This window comes from Streptopelia decaocto (genome assembly GCF_964273445.1).
Source record: "Streptopelia decaocto genome assembly, chromosome: 10".
In the NCBI taxonomy this organism is placed as follows: Eukaryota; Metazoa; Chordata; class Aves; order Columbiformes; family Columbidae; genus Streptopelia; species Streptopelia decaocto.
In genome coordinates, this window is record NC_138665.1 from 5,867,502 (window position 1) to 5,891,361 (window position 23,860).

A 23,860-nucleotide genomic window follows, 5' to 3' on the forward strand; every position below is an offset into this window, starting at 1 on the left:
TTCAATTCCTCCCATCCAAATCACTGCCCTTCCAAATGGCTCAGCACAGCTGTACCTGGCTTCTACAACCACAAACAAACAGGTTATTAGTACTTCATAATCCATCAAGACAAGCAAAATGCCTTTGCTAACTTTAGAATGAGACAGAATAAGAAGCAAATTCCAACAGAAATTAGTAGTGGCCTGACCAGTTTGACTTGTCCGTGCATATATTTATATACATATGTATACAGCCACTCCTGCTCTAGCGCTTTAGCTGCTTTACTCATTTCCCATCACTCTAAAACACAGACACCCAACACTTGGGGAAATCATGGCTGACGGTGCCACTGGGGCTGCCTTGCCTCCGTGGGTGCATCAAATGGTCTCTCCTAGACAATTTTTAGCTCTCATACACTGCACACAAACTCGAGGAGAAGTTATCACCAACGTCACCCATCTGCGCTGCTCTGCAGGCTGCGGTTTAAATATATGGTATCTATCTATTTTATAGATTTATATTACTGCTGATTACTAGTGTTTTCTATTATAATCAAAACCAACTGTGAAGACCCTTAGGGATCCCTGCAACCCTCCCTTCCGCAGGTTAAAACCCTCCTCCAGAAAAGGTCACTGGGCATTTTCCTGTGCAGGCACGAATTTCCACTCCTCCTCTGCCCACTTACCATGCAAAAGGAATGCCAGCAATTACCTCAGTGGGGCTTTTCCATGCAAGAATTTTCTCATTTCATTCCCTAACACAGTCATCAAAAGCTTAAAGCAGTGTCATGACCATGTTACATTGATTTGGCTAAATGAACACACACTCCTTTGTCACCTTGAAAGCTGACAAAAGGTGAATGTCTCTGATCTTTCCAGAAGAAAAAAAGGTGTCAAGATGGCAAGCAAAAGCCCTTAGCACATCTACTGCATGTGAGCTGCACAGCCAAACTGTTTGTAAAGGGCTTCATCCTTGTTCCCTGATGGCCAAGCGCTCACCGGTGCAATCCTCTTGCTGACAAGTCAGTGAGAGAAGTGCCTGCCCTCATGTGTGAGGGAACAGCGAGGTGAAGATATTCACTGCAGTAGCTGTGATACAGCAGTGGGAAAAGTAAGAGCAAGTAATAAAGTCATGTTATACCTATGCTTTACCAAAATATGTCTGATAACAGAAAAAGAGAGAGAAAAAGAATAAAAAATTGAAAAAGAAATAAAGAGGGCAAGATCTAAATATAATTACTATAGTAATTTAGTAACATTTGCTTCTTCCTTTTTAAAACAGCATTAGTCACAGAATCACAGAATGTTTGGGGTTGGAAGGGACCAACCCATGCTAAAGCAGGTTCAGCAGAGCAGACAGCACAGAAAGGTGTCCCGGCGGGTTTGAATGTCTCCAGAGGAGACTCCACAGCCTCTCTGGGCAGCCTGTTCCAGGGCTCTAGCACCATCAACTAATAACAATATATATAAAATAAGTGATGGACAAGGCAATTTCTCATGAACTCCAGCCCTGGGCAGCTGATCCCAGAAGAACAGAGGTCCGGATGGCAGCTCACGCTCAAATCCAGTTGCGCTGAACAGTCAGTCCCAGAAAAGAGAGCACCCTGGTCCCGAACAGCTGATCCCTGAGACAGCAAAAAAGCAAAAGGCCAAAAGCTGAACTAACAAACTAACACAGAACTAACAAGCTGGAAAAGCTGAACTAACTGGCTCTAGCTCTATATGGAGCATGACAGTAATGGCAGGGAATATTTCACTGACCAACCTGGATGTCAGTCTAGGTGCTGTCCTGCTGTCCTGCTGTCCTCCCTCCCAGCTATTTGCACCTGCAGCTGGGAAGCTGAAAAAGTCCTTATTCTCCCAGTCAACAGCCAAAACATCGGTGAGTTCTTACATTCTTTTAATATCAACTCCGAAACACATCTTAATTGCTGGAAAGAAAAAAGTTAACTCTTGCCAGGCAAAGCATGGGAAACCCAGCATGTTATCACATTATTCTCTTAATAAATCCAAACCAAAAGACTATGCTAGTTACTGAAAAGATTCTAACTACTATGAAGAAAATTAACTCAGTTCCAACAAAACCAGCACAGATGTGAATCATCCCCAGTTCTGCTTTGCGCAAATGTTCAGCACAAAGTGCCAGCTCCAGGCTGGTTGCATTTGGACTCAAAGCACAGTCCTGCTTGTTCAACAAGGGGCTGATCTGCTCTGCCCCGAGTCAACAAATCTGATTTATCTGTTTTACATACCACCATGAGATTTCATCTGCATGTCAAACAACACGCAATACATCTGCTTCGAATTAACACAAGGGCCCAGACATAGCCTTGTTCTGGCACAGCAACCTGGGTACAATTCAGACTTAGCCCCAAAGCCCTTTTTCCTTTGAAAACCACATTGTGCATTGGAATTATTCCCATGTAAAAAACTATGCATGGAGCATCCTTCCCCTCTCGCAGTGGGCAAATACTTGCCAGAAAAAGAGAGGCCCCGCATCCCTTTGCAGAGATGTGGCCCTGACTTTGATAATCTGGTATTTTTTCTAGCACTGAAAGCTTAGCTGAGAATCCCTATATCACAACACAAAGGCTGGTCCCCAGCAGTACAGGGAGAACCCCATACCTGACCACTTTTTTCTGGTTCATCAGTTTGTTTTCTTAAGATCCACACTAACATACTTACTTTCTAGTTTGCCCTTCTTCCTTCTAATCGATGCCCGAAGTAGATCTGGCCCCTCTAAGTCTTCCTGAAACCGTTTCGCCTTCACTTCTGAAAACCATTCACCTGTCACAAACTTCTTCTTCTTTTCATCCTTGATGGAGCCTTGTATCCGCCTGAAAGGCAATGAGAACATTACACACCAAAAAGATGTCCAAGGTTTTGTCTTCCTGTGAGCTACCTTTGTAACAACTGTCTGAACAATTCCCCTGTCTGATACTACAAAGGATCCAGAGGTTATTCTCTGCAATCACGAGGTTCCAACCAGCATTAAAACAAAAGTTGATTTATTCTTTCTCTGAAATGGGAACAGCACCTTGAAAACACAGGCCTTCACCTCTCTCAATTTTTACAAATCCAAATCAGAGTCACCTGGCAAGGAGATTCATCCATTTGCTTTGCAGCCCTGAGGGTTTAGGAAGGGGTGGGGCTGTTTGCAGGTCTTGCACTTCTCAGTTTTATTTGTCCATTAATCTCTTTACGAGCGGCAAAGCCTTTTGGATCAAATCTGATGCAAACCACGGAAACAAATCATGTCGTTGAGGGGAGCAGCCTATCCCTGCAGCACTGTCCCTGGACACTGCTCCTCTCCTGGCTCCTCCTGCCAGGCCAATTTTGGCACTCAAACAGTTAGCTGCCTTCCTGAGCACAGCTTCTCCTCCCTGAGCTTACTCGGGCACACCCAGGGCTGGTTTTTGGCACCTAAACCTGTCAGTGCTCTGTTTGCTAGCCTGTACTTTTAACCCTCCTCCGGGTATTTTGTCTTTACACCACAGCTTGCTGAATTAGCTGCCTTTCTGCTGGCACTGCCTCCCACAGCTCACCCACAATTCAGGGTCCCTGTGAGACCTGAGAGGCCAGGGGAAACTCCCACCTCAGTCCAAATCTCACCAGGAAGCCGGGGCAAAACCCCAAATAACTGTGAAGCCTTGAAGGGTCACATTTGGCTGCCTAAAGGCCAAAAGGCAGCAGGTATAACGGGGCTCAGGCCTCTAAGTTGCACAGCTCCCACCTACATCAGGGCTGCATCTGCCCTGTGAGGGTCTCGAGATGGTGGGCCAGAGGAGATGTAGGAACACATTTTAATGTTGCTGACACCAGATCAGTGTAATGACTTCATTTCGCCCAGCAGGCAGCTTGTGTTGGCGCCAAATTTGTCTACACTTGCACCAAAGGTCTTACTGCATGTAGCCATACATACAGCAAGGGGCACTTGGAACCAGCCAGTCAGGATCTTGCTCATTTCGCTCCCAAATGAAAGCCTCCTGTGCAACAGCTTCCAAAGAGAAGTGAAACAAAACTGAAATAATCCAAGCACTCTTTTCCCCAAACCTCTGCTGGTTTATCCACAGCAGAAATTGTATTGCATTTCAGAAAAAGAAAAAAAAAAAAAAAAAAAAAAGAAAACCTTTTTGAAACTGTGTTTCAATTCAAAGGAGATTGTAAGAGCATGCAGATGCATCCACCTCAAGTCCAAGCTGCCTGCATGCCACCACCAGTTCTGCTCCCCAGCTCCCGCCCCGAGCAGAGCGCACGGACGCTCCCTGGAGCTGATGCAGATACCCACTGCCCCTGCCAGCCTCGAGCATCCCTCATACATGAGGCTCACTCTTTTTTGGCTCAACAGCAAGTCGAAGACTCACATCCTTAGCAGGGGTAAACTGGCTCAGCGCCACCCGCACTCACTGAAATACTCATTCCTTGCCGTGTGCAGTCTGGTGCCAGCTTCCCGAGCCTGGTGCGTACTGTCAACCCAGATGGTCTAATGGCTGGCATTTAAAAAGTGACAGCAGCAACAAGCAATCCAATCAGCCAGACCTGAGCTCCAGGATGGCCAGTGGCAAGTGAGCTGAACTGAGAGCGATTCCTGGCTCTGAAAGGGCTCCCCGAAAACCTTTGGCAGATCAATGTAGTCTCTCACTGCCCCTCTCTGCCTGCACGATGGATGCTGCATACACATCCACCTCAAAGAGAACCAGGGGTACAGAAAGAAGAGATGGGGATGTAAAGTCTCATTTAAAAATACCCAACAGGGTTCCTGTGCTACTGAGTGAGGAAAACAAGGTAGCAGCTTCTCCCCTGCTCGGGCTTCTTACACCAAGAAATCAGCATCTGCCTCCCTATAGCAGGAAAGGGATGATTTCCTTTGGCATCCCTGAGGGCTGCTGATTAACTCAAAAGGAGAGTCCAGCCCTGCAGTCCTACAGAGAGAGGACAGCAGCGACAGCAGGATGGCTGAGAAAGCAGGAGGTGCAATGGAAAGATCCATGAGGATCTGAGCAAGAAGAGACAAGCACACACAGGCACATACACTCTGCTCTCTAAAAGAAATAAATAAATCCCCCCAGGGGAAGCTCACGTCCTGCTGTTATCACACACTCTCTCACCTGATGCGATCCCCATCCTTCTTCTTCAGCTCTGCATCTCTCTGCAGAACCTTCATCAGCTGCTCATACTCCTCCTCGGTCAGGAAGCTCAAGTCCAACATCTTCCCTGTGATCTTCTTCGGTTCTTCAGACAGCTGAAGCAACAACACACCAGGAACTAATCCAGCCTGGACTGCGGCAATGCCATGGGCAGCCCCCGTGCAGCCACCCTGGTGCGCTGAGCAAGACGCGGCTGGAGAAAAAGGACTTTACAACAGCATGGCTTGGGTGCGAGTTGCGTTAGCACCTGGACTTGCGCTTCCAAGCTCCTCGCTGGCACGTTTCTCTGCACTGCATGCCTTCCCCTGCCAGGAAAATTCTCTCTGCAAAATTAGGCTCCTTCGCTTTTCTTCAGGCACAGTCGCAGTGATTTGGAAGCCAACGTCAATCAAACAGGCAAGCACAGGAAGGAGCAAGCTTGCCGCCTGCTTCAGCTGCCTCGACAGGCACGAAAGCTCATCTCACCAACAGCAACCCCAGCACCTCTGGCATGCGCGTTCTTCAGCAGGCAAGTCTGCCTCCGTGGAGGTCACGCATCCCTGCAAAGAAATAACACCGAGATGCCTTTTACGATAAGCGTGACATATGGTAACCGAATGTGTACATTGGGGGTTTTTATTTGTCCTTCTGCACAACTTCCAAAACAAGCTGCCCTACTTTCCTCCCCATCCTACAGCTCTTCACAGGGTATTAACCTGAACAAGACAATATTTTATTTTAGCCTCTTTCCTACTAACAGGTAAACAGTTGACTCAGCATGCTACAAGCAAAATATGCCTATAAATTACCAAATTGCTTGCTTGCTTTTTATCTCCATTCTTCTTTTTCTCACTTCTTTATGCCCTAGATGAGAGCAAGGATAAGCAGCCGACCTTAGTAAAGCAATTGGAAAATTACAGAACAACAACCTGCAAGTGTTATTGCTGCTTGTTATGCTATGAAATACCAGAGGCTGCTCATTTTCTAATATGTGTGCACTTGGCTTTATGCTGCACTGATATTTGCTATTCAAACAGTACGGGCGCAGATCACTTAGTGTTTCAACAGACATCACAAATGGCCAGAGGCTGCAGGGCGTGGAGGAAGAGTAAATCATGTGTTGCTTTATTACTTTCTTTCTTTCTTTTCCTCTCTCCTGGCCAACTAGAGAGCAATAAGACACCCCTCCGAGGGAGCAGAAGTTCTGCTTGTGTCCATGTAGGCAGTTTCTAGCTCACCAGATGGGATTTTTCCACTGTTTCCAAGCCCAGCAGGTGACTGTGGGTTTTATCATATTTGGCTTTTTCTCCCAAAGCCACAGCCTTGGGAGTCAGGTCATTCAAAATGAATAAATCCAACTTTCATGGCAAACATGATCTGAAGGGCATCAGGCCCATTCCCTTCCCTAATTGTATCACCCCTACTCTCTGTCTGTCTAAAGTGCCCCTTTGAGGATGGCAACTGCAGCCCTCCCGGGCCACCTATTTCAGTGCTTTGCTAACTGGCAGCAAGAAACTTCTTCCTATTGCCCACCCCAGGTCTCCCTGATAGATGTCAACCTGTCCTGTCCACCACATCAAGCGACCCCAGCTCCTTCAGGTTCGTCAGAGCTGGGGTCTTCATCACTTTTGTCACTCTTCTTTAGGCTGGCTCCAGATGGTGCATCTCTTCCTTCAGCTGCCATATCCAAAGCTGAGCACAAGCACTGGAACAGGCTGCCCAGGGAAGTGGCAGAGCCACCATCGCTGGAGGTTTAAAAGATACGTAGATGTGGCACTTGGACATGGTTTAGTGACGCACTTGGCAGTGTTAGGTTAATGGTCGAACTTGATGATCTTGAAGGTCTTTTCTAACCTAAATGATTTTATGTATTATTCTATTTCAGCTGAATTTTGCTCATTTGTCATAATTTCACAGATTTAAATTATTTTATGGATGAAATGTTTGCCTCTTTCATAATGGTTTAACCAAATGTTAGAAGAAAGAATAGTCATCTGACCTTAATGCTCACAAAGATACACCACAGAACACCACATTAAAAGGTTCATAAAAGGAATGGGCATTGTCATCAAAACTTTGTAATTATTTGGAAAAAAAAAATTGGAGGGAAGGAAACAACATTTCATATTTCTTTGAGACAAGTATGGCTCTTCTTGTCACACTACAATTACAGCCTTTATCATCCGAGAAACTATTGATACCACCTAAACAGTTAGAAACAGTAATAAAAAGCCCTGATGAATCTCCACTGGTTAAACCTACATTTCACCCACACTTGGTTCCAACCATCTTCTCTCTCTGGCTCTCAGGCACAATCCTACTTCTATGAATACATTTACAGAAATTTCTGGGACAGATTTTATTTTTAAAAAAGTATCTAGGGACACAGTTTTCACAGTATTTGCTTCTCTAGAACTTCTATTTATTTTTAACAAACCCATGACGTGGGCTGAAAGTACTTCAGAAAACATTTTCAGCAAAGACTCATATTTATTCATTAGTACAGTAGTCAATTAGAAAAAGAAGAAAGGCTACTTCTTTGTAAATAGCCTTTTATTTTTCTCCTGAGAATGTTTTATCTTACTAGAGTAGTTACATTGGAAAGAAAAGGTTAACAGAAACCGAACAGCCACCTCCTTCTTTTGTTTTAAATAGTTAAAAATCAAACCACTTATTGCACTGGCTGTGGGAAAGTGAGCTGGTCCAGGAGACTGCTCTACCTGGGGGTTTTGCTGGCAGCCTCAGGAGCTGCAAAGCTGTTGACCCAGGCCTGCAGCAGGAAACATGGCTGGGAAATTATCTCCATACACGCCACGGCCACAGGGCCGTCCCTGCTGCCACCGGAGCTTGTGCAGCCTGTGACGGGTGCACCGTGCGGCTGTGTCTTGGTTGCTGCAGAGGCTTGAAACAGCAGAACCCCACCATGAACCATGCAGGCACGCAGCCATTAGGGAAGGCATGTTATTTGTTTATTTGGGTCTGCAAGTGCAATAGAATAAGGATAAAAATGAACTGACATGTACAGTATGTTATCAGGCAGGCAGACTGCGCTGTACCTGACCATCACCTGCTCCCCCAGATTGCTTCATCCCAGAGTTTACGCTCCTTAAGCAGCACCGCGTAACTTTGATTTGCTTTGCTAGATTGCACATAATCCCCTCCCCTCCCAAAGCCTTGTTAATAAACAGTTTGGATACCACAGGGAAGATGCAGTACAAACACCTAAACCGACAGATCTGTAAGAGAGCCAGGACCCCGTGGATCTCACACAGACAAGGCCATGCCCCATGTGTCCTGCCCAGCCCTCATTACCTCTGCAAACTGCAGGGGAGGGAAACACAAAAGCCTTGCAGATTTGTAGGGCAAATATGGGAGCCAGCAGGCAGCACTGGGGAAGATTTTGCCCTAGACTGGGACTTCTTCAGTGCAAGCACATTTTTTAGCCCGCTGACGTGAATTGGTTTTGGACAAACTGTGACAAGCAAAAGAAAGCTGTGCCCTCCTTCCCTCCTGCCAGTGGGAGACCCCTCCTAGGCCAGGATTGCCCTCTGGCAAGAGGAGCAAAACACAGAGTCGTGAAAGAGCGAACTGTTCAGAGTCCAGATAGCAGCATCTGCTTGAAGCCTGGTGCAAACTCTGCAGGACAAACTCAAGCTGCTCTCAGGTGCAGCCCCAGCACAGGGGGAGCAGCCCAGCCAGGTCCTGACACTTGTCATGACAAAGCAGACAAGTGCTATGGACAAAACAGATCAGCATGGCTACAGGAAACACCATAAATTCGAGCAGAGGAGAATGCTGGATGCTTTTCTGGGGAAGAGAATATCCCGGAGAGATTGACTCCCACACCCAGCCGTGTTGACAAACTCTGGGTGTGGAGGGGCTGCGCACACAAGCAGAAGCATGACCTATCATGTACCATAACTATCTCTTACTGTGATAGCTTTTGACCGCTCGTGGTTGCCACCACAAGCAGCAGCAAGTGCTCTAGTCCCCAGAGCAGATCTGTGGTGCTGTGTTATGCCGCTGTGCAGCTTGTCAAACCCAGAGCCCAAGCACGGGCAGAGCAGTGAGGCCTGTGCTGCTACAACAGCATATTGGGATCTGTGCATCTTGTCTCCCAACAGATTTTCAGTGTCCAGTTTAAAAATACAGGAAAGGCCACGCAGGGTTAGGCTGAAGGTCCCTGTAACACACTGGTTTATCTCCACCAAGGGCTGACAGCACACAGTGAGCCGTCCTGCGGCCCAGCCTCCTGCAAGGTGCCGGGCAGCAACCCCCCGAAGCAGGAGCAACATCTCTACATTTCACAGATCCTTCTAATTACTTTCTGAACTCACATTAATTTTAAGCATTTGCAATATCCTCAAAAGCCCCACAGTACCATGGCCTCACTACACTTTAAAGGCAAAAGTATCTGCCCTTGTTTTGTTTTGACTTGCCGCTTGCTTCATTTTATATCCCCAAGCATATATTGGAAATATATTAGAAATATAGAAATATATTAGAAAACCCAGTAAGGATCACTCTGCATTTATGTACTCCATGTAGCTCATTGTGCAGATCTGTGTCACATCCATGCTTTCTCTTCCAGATGAAGAAAGGTTTTTGTTTGCTTATTCCAGCTTTGATCATTCCCCACACTCTTCTCTGCCCCCCACCTAGCTCACTACAGAAACGCTTAGCAGTGTTTTGGTGTGAAAAGCCTTTTCCCAACAGCTGCAAGCTCTGGTATCTTCACCTGCGAGCCTGGTTTTGCAGTGCCAGGAGAGGCGGTGTGAGCGGTGTGCGGCTGCAGCTCTGCAGCCAGGAGGGACTCAGGCGATGATACCAGCCTCCACATGGGGACACATAATGGCTCTGCCAGCCCCCTGGAGAGAAGAGAGCTCTGATCCACTGCAGAAAAGCTAAGAGGGATACTAATAAAAGGAACAAACCTTCCCTTTCTCAGCTGCTTGGACTGTGCACCAGCAAAGAGCACTGCCACTCAGGGAGAACAGCAGTGCCAGTTTTGGAGCTGACAGCCAGGGAAAGGGCAGGTGCTGAGTGATTCCCATTTACACTAACTGAGACATGGAAATTTGTGACCCGTCCAAAACTGCCCCTTTCCCTTCAGTAAAGCATCAAGCGTTGGTATGACACGCATTCCCCTAGCACCAACCCAATATCCAACCCCTAGAAGTGAAAGCGCAAATAAACACCAACCTTTCTTCAGCGGAGCGCAACATCCTCTGGCAGGACACAGACCTGCACCGGGATGCACGCAGCGAGAGCGTGTCCGGACAGCCTGCAGCCTGGAGAGGGCTCGTCTCCTCCTTCCTCAGCACTTTGCAGCGCGTTCCCACACATGTGATCAAAACCAGCTGAATTACCAGCGGTCCTGCCTCCCGTCGCCCGGAGCCTGCTGGCCGCACGAGCACCGGCAGCTGTGCCTGCGAGCCAAAGCTCGGGAAGGTGCAGTTCTGGAGCACTTTCCAAAATAAATAGTTTGACTAATCCCATGTAGGGTTTCTGCAGCAGTAAGAGCTATTTATAAAGGAAGGTACGTTACAGTCCTCTCACCTGAATTAATATATCCTCTCTCTTTATGTTTTTTCTTTTTATTACTGTGGAGAAGGGTCTTCAGGGAGTTGTTTGGTTTTTTTAAGTAACTCTTTCAAACAGTTTTATCAGGTGAAAATTAAACGCTTGCTTAGCCTAGCAGGCATGAAACATAGCCTCTTTTGGAAAGGCAGATGCTAAAGAGGCTGCTGCCTTCTTTGTGATGCATTTTCACTTTATTTCTGGGAGGTTTAACTCAGCTCCAGCTCAAAACAGAATTATGTTAATGCTCTTCATAACTAACCCGGGCACAAACTGCTCAGATGCTCAGTACCAGCTCAGTGCTCTTGCTGACGTCTGCCTACCGGCAGGAGTTATCTATAGACCATCTGCGGGGCACTCCAGTCTTGGTTCTGATTTCTCAGTGTGCACCTTTCTTTCCCAACGCAGCACATCTTCCTCACTGCTGGGATGTGCACAGATTAATAATACACACCACGGGCCAGGCAGATTTCATTGAGTAGACATTGTGTTGCATGCAAAGGAAGAGGAGGAATTACGAACTTTAACCTGCCAGTTTGGCAGTCAGGTCCCACAAATGATGACAGTATTTAACACCCCAATTTCATCTCCTAGGTCAGGGTAGGACCATCCAGACCCACTTCACCCTTTGAGACCTGGAGCTGCACATAAGCCCATGTAATAAAGATATGAAAACATCCCTACCCAAAACATAACAAAACCCGGAACAGATAATACTGATCTCACCAGACTATTCATAGCCAGATGAAAATAGCAGCAAGCTGGAAAGGCTGCTTGCCTCTGTCCATACCTCTTTATCACATATCCTGTCACAATGTAAGGAAATAACCTCCTTTTGCTTTACAATGCGTGGTCACTTCCCAATGTCCTTATTAGTCAAGACAGCTCTTGTAGAGCAGGGCGAAACCAAGGGTGGCATTGTATCAAGAATGATGGATGTGGCCCTGGCACCCACAGTCATACGGCAGTTCCCAATACATGCTGTAATGAACAGTACCAGAAATGCTCAGCGTCAGAACTGCCATACCTGTACAGCGTCTGCGATCACCTTGTGCCTCTCCCTGCCTCATGCCAGAGGATCCAGCCCCAATCTTCCATCTTACTTCTGCTGCTGTCAGTACCATTAAGTATGCAGAGGTATTGCCAGCACTATTTTACAGGCAAAACACTGACAGCCATTACAATGCTCACAGGTGTAATATGATGACATTTGATTGACCTCCTTTGCCAGCAGCAACGAATAAAAAGCAACTATAGGATGGTCTTTCCCTTTGGGATGGATGGGCAAAAACACAGCATAAAGCTTCCTGTTGATGGAGACTGTCTCCCTGCCTGAAGTCTGGTGCTGCGGCTGCAGCCAGGCAGGGAGCAGAGCAATCCCATCTCCGCCCAGCACAGGAGCCTCCGGCCGGCCGCAGGCTGCCCCAGTTCAGTCCCCGAGAGCAACAACAGTCCCAGGCTGGTAACCCACAAGCCGATGGGGTTGCTGTGGCAGAAGGGAGCCAGATGTGTGGGTCTCACTGAGACCTGGGGCAGCTGGACTGACACAAGTGCTCCCTTTTACACAGGGACGAGCCGTCAGGGTGCAGCAATACAGGTAGGAAGGGTATTGCACAAACCTCCAAATACTGCTCATAAAGGATCAGACTGCTGGATAACAGCGAGTGCGGTCAGTGTGTCACCTTCACACTGGAATTCAGGTGCTGCTAAGGCAGCTGGGGGCTGTCCCGCTGGCCAGGCACACAGTGACGAGCAGAAATTCCCACCAGGTACATCCTGCCTGTGGCCACAGTCACACCACTCATCCTCTTTCTCCCTCTCTGTGTTCACATCTCCCCTCTCACTGCCATGAAATAAATATATATGATACTTGCCTTTTGGTTAGCCATTGCAAAGCAAAGCTCCACAGCATCATAAGAGCTCTTCCAAAGTGCACCATTTTCTCTTAATTTGCAACATGCTACTTGCAGCTTTGGGCTGTCCGGTCCATAGACCAAGGGCAGCTGCAAGCTGTGAGAACACAGAATATATTTAATACAGTTGTTTTCTGAAAAGGTATTCCACTAAAAGTGCTGTTGCTGCACTGTCTGCAATGCTATTTTGTCTGACTTGTCCCAGCAAAAGGAAAGAGTAGAGGTATACTGTTCCTACCCAAAAAACTCCTAAGGAACTAAGTCATATAGAAATGGCCTTCAGATGAGAGACAGCTGATAAGAACAACTTCAAACAAAGCAGGCAATTGTGGTCTCCCAGAGCAGTCCATGTATAAATGCATCTGTTACCATCACACAGGGAATGTCAAGGCCAAATTCTGGTCAATAAGAGGCTGGTTTAGTCTCACCCATCTCCAAATGCTAAAATTACTCAAGCCTGACTAATCACAGACTTCACACAGATTCTCCTCTGTTCAGTGAGGGCTGTACATGCCACGATGAGCCTCAGACACAACGATGAGCAGCTGGTGCCCACCGATCAGCACCACAAGGGCAGCGCGGGCAGACGCGAGGGGCGGGCTGGAGGCAGCAGCTCTGACCCTGCCCGTGGCTCTTCAACGTGCAGCACAGAACAAAAAATCCTGCTTAGTTCACTGTAAGCCCAGCCTTGGATGTTTTCTCTCAGTTTCAGTCAATGTCTGACATTACATTTTCCAAGAACAACCAGCACGATGGAGAATCTCAGCTGTTTTATTAAAATCTTTTTCCTTCTCCTCTCCCCGGGCAGCTCTAGAGAAGGATGTCCACTGATCAAGAACGGCCCTGAGACACTCTTGGGCACACAGGAATTTATCAGAGCAATAAGGTCTCTAGTCCAGCCGCTTGAGAGCAGCCAGTAGAAGGTATTTTAGAAGAACGACACAATGCTAAGCCAAAAAAAATTAGTAAACTCCCCTACTAAGTGCATGTGGGGGATGTGTAATTGAGGAGATGCTCCACTGACCACATTAGAAGCGGGTGAACTCTGCTTATTTGCACTTAGCCTCAGAAATACCACTGCTTCTGAAGGAGGTATGAGACACACAATATTATGGAACAGTTACCTTTTGTAAAAAAATATGCATAAGGATTTTTCTCCCTTATTCACTTCTGCCCAATGCAATGTAACTGTCACGAGTTTCTATCTACACTGAACTCTACCCATCTCCTCCTAGCGAGGAACTGTATGGGTGGAATTTGCATTATATACAATTTACTTCCTTTCATCCAGTTTTAATTAAATGAACCATCCTACGGTTACCACCTAGGGTAAACAAAAGACTGAGTTTCACAGTCCTAACCAATATTTCCCAGAGGCAGCATCACCAGAAAAAAACAAAAAAATCAGAGGAAATGTGTGACTCAGACTCCTTAAAGTCGATAAGGCCTTTTACTGGTAATAAACTGGTAATCCAACGCTTTAGTTTAAATATTTGAGACTTCTGTTTATTTCATAGGTGGGGACTATTTGCAGATCTTGCAGGATGCAGCCCATTGTAATTCTGCAGATCGGCAGAACGCAAATAAACAAGCACAGCCGCCTGGGACACTGAGAAATCCTCTGGTCTCCCATTGAACAAGGATGGCCGTGTCCCGGCTGCGAGAGCGGGTGACAGCGTTTCCAGGACCCGGCTGTGCCCGTCACCCATGCAGCCCTGCGCAGGCCAGGGGTTTGGCGAAGGCCAGAGGGACGCGCTCCCGCACCAAGCGCACTTGGCTTTGGGGAGGGGGCAGAGGCTTGTGCTGAGGTTTGCACTAAACCTGTGCTTATATCCTCAGGAAAGCACAGCTTTAAAAGAATTTGCAATTCCCTGTCTATTGGTTTGTAATAAACCCATTGAGAGCTCCTCGTGCAAGTTGTGCCGCGTTTCTGCTGCAATGATATTTCTATCAGAGAAATATCCTGGTGTCCCAGCTTCCCTCTCAGCCAAGGGAGACAAGTCACATTTTATCAGCTTTAAAGAACCCAGCTGTCCTGCTAGCAGTCTTTTGAGATGCCACATGTATGAAGGTTACTCCTAAAAAGCATCTTCTCAGCTCTTATACTTGAAAAGGCAACAAGAAGTAAGTATATAGTACCTAAAAGTGAGAAAATAGCAGCTTAAAGCTAGACCACTGCAGGTGAAGGTTATGTATTTGGACTAATCACCTCCCTGTCCCCATTTGTCACTCATTCATCCTCAGAACCTGGATGTTCTCAGTATGATAAGGGAGATGGAAGATAAGTTTCAGCTGAGTTCAAACAAAGAAACTGTAGGATTGAAAGATTGAAGAAAAAAAGTAAACACCCATGAGAACTTCTGCCTTTTATTTTTGACCGTGAAAAATATTTGCTGACCTCAAATTTGCTTCCTTGCAAACATAATTCCTCCATGTTTACCTCCAGTGGTGACATGTCACAAATTGCTTTCCTGACCCGGCTCGTTATACCCCAGTAATACTGAGTTTGCAACACCTGCCCGGCCATCTGGAGCAGGTTAAAAGCCCTCAGAATGAGAAACCATTTTGTTGGGGAAAAAAACCAAACCAAACCACACCCAAACAAAACCACACAAAAAACCCCAATAAAACAACGAAGAAACAACCAAACAAAAACCACCAAGCAAACAAAACCCCCTGGTTTTGTAACATGGTGGGAGCTCAGAAGTCAAAACTGCGTGGGGCCCAACACCTTTGTACGCCTTTGCCTGCTGAGCTCGATGGCACGAGGCAGAGCGCGGTGCCAAAACCCACGGGAAACCAGTGCTGCTTGTTTAGGAAATTTTGCAGTCTGAGGGATCCTCCTTCTGGTCAGTGATTATTTTTAAGCCTCAGCCACGCCTGGATGATTCTGAAATAGCTCAAAAGAGGGATGAAGGTAACTGCAAAACAGTGGGGCATATCTCATCATTGCTTAAAATGAGGTACATTTGGAAGGTATAATTCCCTCCAGCATCTGGGAAAAGTTTCAGAAACAACCTTCTAAGAAATAATCTCCAGATCTGCAATTTCTAATTGTGATGCCAAAACACAGAGGGGCCATGTCCGGAGTCTGGGGTCAGTCCCTCACATTATGAAAGGGGAGAAAAATGAAGCTCTAGTCCCTCCTTAATTTGGGGTCCTCACCTTTTTCTCTCCTAATTTCCAAGCATGTGTTGAGGCCTGGATTGGTTTGTGCTGCACCTGGTTCAAGTACAGAAATGCTACAGTTTTAGCTAAAGCTGGTTTACTTTATCACCCTGAGATGCCGTGAAAGGGAGCTCCAGTGAGAGCAATCCCATCACCGATGCTGTGACTTCACCTTGTGTCATTGATCTTCTTCCATGAGAAAACAAATTCATACATGGGAATATTTTTTAATAAACTGGTCACTTTTCTTCCAGGATCAATGCAACTTTCCAATGCAAGCACAGACCCAGTCATTAATTCACTTACTGGAGTCACGTATGTGTTCTAGGAGCTGGATGACTTGAGTGAGACAGGAGGTATCTCTGGCACTGCTTGTTACCTACAAGAACAAAAAAAAGCACCTGTTGCCACTGTCTGTCCCTCACAGTGCTCAGGTGAAAGATCTTGTATTTAAGTGATGTACAATACCCACAGAGGTGAGGAGGCCAACACTGCCAAAGGGCAGTCTGAACGCACAAGGAAATTACTTAATTAAATAAATCAGATGCCACACTCATTTAATCACAAAGGCGCAGTTCTCATATTAGGTTTTCTCTATAGGAGAAAGTTACAGTGGGTTAATTAACTACAGGCATGGCTAACAGATGTGCTTAAACTAGCACAGATCTGCATGTGGACATGGACTGTCATTTAGCTGAGCTCAAGATAAAGTTTAGGCAAGCTCAAGTGAGAAATGCAAACACAGATTGCTCCAATTTAATTAAATCACTAAAAATAAAATAAGTTTCAGATGATCATCTGGTACCATTTTCTTGTGCAGACAAGGTGTTTCTTCCATCTGTGCAGCTCCATGAATACTTAGCAAATCTTGCAGGGAAGTGGAGAAGACAGACTTTTTGGATAAGAATAACAAGATCACCTGTCCTGTTGAACAATGTAGATTTATTTCTAGGTGCTCAAGCTGAAGAAGATTTGGAGCTTCTATATGAGCAGTGACAACCATAATTCAAAGAAGTCACTAATAAGCACTTACATCTCAATGCAGCTTTGCTGCCTGTTGACCCCCCCCAGACAGCGATGTACTCCTTTCAACTTTGTGGCAAACATTTATTATTGTTCTTTCTCCCCTGCTACATCTCTGAAGTGTAGATAACAATATTGATTTAAATGCAATCAAAGTGAGCCTGCCGTACAATGAACACTTTGTCCACGCTGTGCCATGCTGTGGCAAGCGCTGCCTCTTTCCCAGGGACGGAGGCACATTAAAGGGACATGATTCATGAATTCAGGAGGAAAAAACAAGTTGGCACTTCAATTATAGAATTGTGCAGGAGAGCAGAAAGTTGAGTCCCCACGTGGAGCTTCTCAGATATTCTGCCAAAGGTGGAACAGGGAGGGAGGGAGAGGAGCATAAGGTAAAGGAGATGGGTTCAGCCCTCATAACCAACTGATCCTCACCTGCTGACACCCTCACAGAAGTTCAGGACAGTAGATCTCCACCACCCTGATCATACCCTGTGGTCTGCCCTGGCGGCAGAGACACAGGGGACACAGAATGGTCTTTAATGTCACTGGGAAGGATAGGCTCCATTGCAAGTGATTTTATTTAAAAATTATTCTCTGCTGAAGAAATCCAGGAAAGACATAATAAATAAAACAGCAGCAGCCACAGGCTACCATAGCTTACACAACAGCATCAATCACACCAGAGCTGGCTGCAAAGGGAGCAGAAATTAATAAATGCTGCTCTTGTTGCCATGCCAACTATTTACAACAATGACGCAGGAATAAGGAAGTAAATAAAACCAGGATGGAGCAGGGGGGGTGTGTATGGAAATACAGACAAAACAGCAGGAGAAATCACAGGGAAGTGACACTTCACGTTCCAGGTTTTCACAAGTAGCTTTCAAAACAAAGTGGAGAAGCAATAACAAAAAGTACACTATAAAGTACCAGAAGTACACCTTATTTTCTAGGATTTTATTCTGTTTTCAAAAGTCTTTCACTTCAGATCTTTTTTACAACATTGCTACATTTTTGGCCTAATATCTCTCCTCTGAAAACCAGCAGCCGCCTCACAAACTTATTCTTAATAGAAGCCACAAAAAAACTCTATGACCAATTGTGACAACACAATTCACCAATGCAAGAGAAAATATGCTTTTATTTAGGTAGCAGCCCAAAGCCCTGACCAGTCTCATAAGCGTGGTGCCCCAACCCAGGTCTCCGCTGTCTGGTGCAGCACAGGGCCATGGAACTGACCCCCAGCCCCAAGACAAGGGCAGTGAGAGGCCCAGATACCTCTGCTCCCTAAGGAGCCTTCGGCCCGGGCTGCTGCCCATTTCACAGTATCACAGTATGTTTGGGATTGGAAGGGACCTCAAAAGATCACCTAGTCCAATCCCCCTGCTGGAGCAGGAACGCCTAGGTGAGGTCGCACAGGAACATGTCCAGGCGGGTCTTGGATGTCTCCAGAGAAGGAGACTCCACCACTTCCCTGGGCAGCCTGTTCCAGTGTTCCGTCACCCTTACTGAGAAGAAATTTTTTCTCAAATTTAAGTGGAACCTCTTGTGTTCCAGCTTGATCCCATTACCCCTTGTCCTATCATTGTTTGCCACCGAGAAGAGCCTGGCTCCCTTCTCGTGGCACTCACCCTTTATATATTTATAAACATTAATAAGGTCACCCCTCAGTCTCCTCCAAACTAAAGAGACCCAGCTCCCTCAGCCCTTCTTCATAAGGGAGGTGCTCCCCTGGGTGAGATGCTTTCCTGACCGCGTTACCCCCGCAGCACGCCCGCACCCGTTCCGACGCTCCCTGCCAGCACTTCCATTCCCTGCAGCGACTGCCGAGGTGGCGAAGCCGCCCCACGTGCTCCCAGGCCAGCCCGGGAACCCACGGCTCCCGCCCGCTGCTGCGGGACCACACGTGCCCGGCGGAAGGGGAGCAGGTCCCGGCGAGCAGGTCCCACGAGGGCGGGCCCTGGCGGGGAACCGCGGGCAGCGGGCACGGCTGGCTCCGGCGGCTGCTCGCTTTGCTACCAGCCCCGCGGCTCCTCATGCCGCTGGAGCGCGGCCGTCGCGGCAGGAGGCAGCGAGGGGAGCGGGACCTCAGCCGTGATCTAACCGCCTGCCGCACGGACGCTCTCCCCGCCCGGACAGCGAGAGACATCTGGTCGGCGTTGCCGGCAGCATCGGCACCGCCCCGCCGGGAGGTGCCGGGCGCCCCGTCCCGCGGCCGGGACCGGGACACGCCGAGCGCACGGACCCGAGGCGCTCGCACTCTGCCGGGACCGACCCGGGGATCGCCCTCCCGCCGCCCACGGGCACCGGGACTGAGCCCAGAACCGACGGAGCCCCCGGCGACCCTTACCTGCCCTCGGCTGCGCGGGGCGGCCGGCCGGGGCGGGGCTACCACCCGGGGGCGGGGTTATCCCCTCGGGGGCGGGGCCGTGCCAGCCCCTGGCGGCAGCACCGCGGAAAACCCGGCCCTCGGAGCGCCAAGAGCAGGACCTGGGGCAGGCGGGGTTTGGTTCAGGTCAGCGGGGGCCTGTTGGGGCCCCTCTCAATTTTCTCAGTTTTCCCTTGATTTATATTTCGGCTTGTAACTAGTCCCACCGTTGGCACAGCGGGGTAGGACCCACCTCAGGATAGCAGCACAGCCATCCCAAGCAGTTGCAGATACAGCAGCTGCTGCAGTTTTGTCTTCTGCAACAGATAAGACCAAAGCCAGACTAGTCACACCTGGACAAGTGCACTCGGTTTTTGCTGTTTGCCTGCTACATACAAATTCTTTCACGTGACTGTCCCTATTTTAAAGATGGAGAGATGAAGGATGCGAAGTGAAACACCTTGTCCTCAAGTCCAGTTTGTCCCCAGCAGCACTGCTGACCGGTTCACGACTTCCAGCCCTGAGATGAAACCCATTGGTCTGCTCAACGACGTCCTGCTCCTGGGCAATGCTCAAGTGCCTCTGCAAGGCTGAGCCTCCACAATGGGATTGAAGTCTTATTTTGAAAAGAGGGACATTAAGAGTTCAGGACAAAGGAACATTCGCGTTGGAGCACTTGTTTTCCCACTGTAAATGCTGATTTCCAGCTGAAGTAAACTAGAATCACTCTAATGATCTCAATTAGCTGATGTAAGTTTAATGGCAGCTGTGCGTGTCCTCCAGCTTGGATAAACGGAGAGCCGATGAAACAGAGGCAGCTCTGCCGATGGCCTTCAGCTCCTGGGCTTAGTCTTTCCAGTGGTGCCTTTGGGCTATAAAATGGAGCCCTGGCTTTGAAGGCAAATAGCCAGAGTCTTACTCCTGACCCTACCACTGACTTCATGTAGTGCCATAGAAATTACTTAACTTTTCTGTGTCTCAGCTTCGATCAATGGCAATAACACTAAAGCCCATTGACATCAGTTGGAGCACAGTGCCATTACTGCAACTTGGCTCAGATGCTCAGAATCCGTTTTGGGGTTTCAGCATCAAATTAATCAGTGCAAACTGGATTCTGCAGCTGCAGGAGGAATTTTGATATGAGGATTCAATAGAGTACAATATGACTTGGATTTACAACCTGTACTTTCACACTTTTACCCAGGCACCTTAAACCCAGGCCACTACAGCCTATGCCTAATAATGGGTGTAAAAAACCCTACAACATGCAGTAAACTTCAGAAGTGATAGACATACAAAGTGTCCAGACATCTCTATGAGTTTGAATTTCTGGGTGCTGGAGAGTCAATGCTCCTGCATTAAGTGGAGGAAGGAACAACAGCTTAGTGAAGATTTTATTTTTGGCCAGTTTTGCTCGGTGATAGAGAAAAATGTGACTTGGAATTGAGTAAATACAGTCACATGGGGGCAACTTTACAACAGCCTGTAAAACCAGTGAAGAAATGCATTTTATTACTGCAGCCAGCTACTCCTATGCTTTTCTCGACTTTCAGCTTTTTAATGTCTTCATAAGAACAACTGGCAGAAGCCACGTGAAACACTAAAATAGTAGGCAGAGGTGGAAAAAAAATGGATTTACTTGCTGATTTCTATTTAAGCTTTTATGGTCCATATCCTAAAGTGAACTGCTGATTCAAGACTAAGGTTTGGCCTATTAAGCTGAAAATACCGGGGGGTGTTCTGAGCCTGGGAGACGCTGGTTGCCACCTGCCCTTACAAGTCACTGAGCATCCCTTGCCAGCAGCTGGCACTGTGCTTATGGTCCACGTGCAGCCCTATAGGTGTGTGTTCAGGATATTGGCCAAGTGTGTAAACCTCCGTGCCTGGGGAAGGAGACCAGACATCCCTGAGCCAGACCAGTGTCTCTGGCTCTGTGGGTCTGGTTGAGGATTCCCCACTGCCCCGGAGCACCCAGCCCAGGGCGGGAAACAGTGACAAGACGGGACTCGGGGCTGTTTAAGCCCTCAATAGGTTTTAAACCAGCCTCAGGCTTGCCCCAAGACACCAGGTGCTTCTGCAGTAACCCTTAGTCACCAGAGCTCTCTGCAGTGCTTCCTCCCCTTGTGGCTGAAGCGACAAGGGTTTGTGTGCTTGTATTCCAGTGAGGAAGAAAAGTCCCTCAAAACTGACACAACTTTTCAGAGCACAACGGATGAGCCCTCTTTAGATCAGGTACACCTTTAACTCGGATCAACAGTCCTTTTGCTATTTGGCCTACATTTGGACCTCAGCCATAACACGGCTCATTGTTCTCAGGGTTTTTTTCTTCCTATGCTATCCTTTTTCTTAACTCAAACCCCATTAAGCCTAGAGTGTTTCAGTATCTTTAGCTGTGACTTTCAAAAGGCTGCCAAAAGATAGCTGAAAAGGATATAGCAGTGTGATTAATGCTCTCAGTGTTTCTTCATGATTTCTCAGTGTTAGAGGAACTTAAATGTGAAAGCATGACAAAATCGCTTGCAACTGTTTCATTGGGGTTTGCATTCAAATTTTTGCTACCCCAATGGGTCTCTGTAACTTTCCTCCCCAGCTACATAACTGCAGTGCTAAAATTACCAGGAGCACCAAGGGAAGAACACAGCGATTGTAGATGCCATTTACTTCCCACTGTCTTGTCACAGGAATATTATACTGAGAACAAACTGTCTCTTAGTTTTGTTTACTGGGTGCTAAAATTTTAGTTTACGGTATGCCACAGTAAAGAAACAGATAGAAAGTCCCTGTCCATTATTGGAAATACTCCAGCAGCAAGCCATAAACATAAATGTAGACTCCCAAGAAGAAAAACCAAACCCCCCAAAACCAAAACAAACAAAAAACAACAACCAAAACACAAACCACGACAAATCTGTGTATGAGCAGGATCCTACTCGCATCCGCAGGAACTGTGAATCTAGGACTGCACAGGTGCAGCATAGCAATGTGTCTCCTTAGACACATCCCCTGCGAGCCTGCTCTGTGTCTTACTTGCTGAGAGAAGGAAAGTCATCTAACAGCCAAAATCCAGTAAGCAAAATTCATTGCGGGTTAAGTGAAGCTACGTGGAGCTCATCCAGTTTAAACCAGCTATGAACTTGGCCTTATTTTATTTGGCACTGTGGACCTCAATTTTTACTGAAGAAAAGCTGAGCTGTTTTAATCGAAAACTCAGACTCTGTGTCCTTTCCACTCTAAGGTATAAATCTGTGTTGGTTGGCTGTGAGAATTATGGAAGATTTCTGATACTATTATATCTTGCTCAGCACTGCTAGCACAGTAAGATTTTTTTTTATTATTATTATTTAATAACAGCTTTAAAAGAGAAATTGGCTCATGTTTCCGAGAACTTTCTGAGAGGCTTACAAATCATGTGTCCCAAGTCATGGGAAAGGTGTTACTAATTGAGTACAGCAAAGCCAACAGTTTTCACAGGACCACGTTCGTCCCGCTCTCAGTGTCAGAGTGGGACAGCAAAGCACACGCAGCTCCCCGTGGCTCGGGTGACAGGAGGGGCTGGAGTCGCACCCAGTGATGGGGACAAGGTCCAGGCTCAGACCTGTGGTGGGAAGAGCTGGTTACCAGAGGTTTCCCGGTAGAAATGAGGAACACAGGCACCTGTAGAGATGAATCACCCCATCCTACAGCAGGGGAGGAAGAGCATGGATGTCCTTCCTGAGGTGACTCACCTTCTTTCACTGACTGCGTAAGGAATGAGACAAGACAGCCAGGGAGTCCCGCTCGAAATGGGGTAAGCGGCATCTGATTCCAAACCAGACTCCTTTGAGACCACTGGTGGGCTTTAAGGCTTATTTCATTCCAGTGGCCAGAAAGCCAAGTAACCATGCAAAATCTGGCGGGCACAAGGAAAATCCTTCTGGAAAAAAGATCTACAAGCACAAGACCTCCAACCATACATCAGGGCTGGTATTGATCAGTGTTAGTAGAGGAAACAGCTAAGAGTTTACCTGTGTGTGAGATAAAACAGCATTGATTCATTGATTGTATACAGGTACATACTGTTCTGGTTGCAATACATACATTTGTGGCCATATGTGTCTCAGTTGAGGGCAGTTCTACAACAGTGAAAACACCACAGAAAACAAAACGCTGTGCAGCTGCTCTTGCCACCACTGTCACTCCAGGTTTGCTGTGCCAAACTGAGTATTTAGGCCAGGCACGTGGTGCCTATGGCAAAAAGCATCCTGAGAAATCTGTTCTTAGGCTTCTAAGACATGCAGTAACCCACAGCTACAGCACGAGACAACATGGAACAGAAGGTGACTTTTCAAAGAGGCAATTAGCAAAGGTTTACCATTTTCAGACAGAAAAGTGCTGTTGATTGTTAAATGACACTGACATCTCTTCCACAGCCTGGCCCACCCCTGCCATCGGGATGCTCTGCATGCTCCCCTCACATCAGCAGGAAGCCATCAGAAATACATGTTTGCTCCTAACTGGCTTTAAAATTGCACTATGTTGTAAAAGGAAATAATACAGTCTCTCCTGTTGGGAACACATCCTGGCACGCCTTTAAAAACAAACAAACAATAAATCTTTCAGATAGAGGTTTCTTTGAAATATTAGTGAGTTTGCTGCCCTCTTGCAGTCCAAATCACATTTTAAAACTGGATTTCTCTTTGTTTCTGACAGGGTGTCCTGAGTAA

General features: G+C 47.1%; 2 protein-coding genes across 3 annotated transcripts in view; one reads left to right on the forward strand and one right to left on the reverse strand.

The window, feature by feature from the left end:
* LOC309444195 (synaptotagmin-like protein 2) overlaps window positions 1-23,860 on the reverse strand; it is a 77,748-nt gene that overhangs the window by 18,465 nt on the left and 35,423 nt on the right. Inside the window, exons 2-3 of one of the 2 annotated variants that reach the window (XM_082061828.1) lie at window positions 5,088-5,665; window positions 2,665-2,816 (exon numbers count right to left, since the gene is read on the reverse strand). In XM_082061828.1, the coding sequence (XP_081917954.1) occupies window positions 2,665-2,816; window positions 5,088-5,188 (253 nt within the window). In that variant the 5' untranslated portion in view covers window positions 5,189-5,665. Of the gene's footprint in view, window positions 1-978; window positions 1,074-2,664; window positions 2,817-5,087; window positions 5,666-23,860 lie in introns of those variants that run through there. The other variant, XM_082061829.1, reaches the window with a different exon arrangement.
* The window catches only part of VSIG1 (V-set and immunoglobulin domain containing 1), a gene marked incomplete at both ends in the record, with an annotated part of 39,428 nt that continues 32,012 nt past the window's right edge, over window positions 16,445-23,860 (forward strand). The window contains 2 exons of the mRNA XM_082062192.1: window positions 16,445-16,492; window positions 18,559-18,981. Of these exons, the coding sequence (XP_081918318.1) occupies window positions 16,445-16,492; window positions 18,559-18,981 (471 nt within the window). The remainder of the gene's footprint in view (window positions 16,493-18,558; window positions 18,982-23,860) is intronic.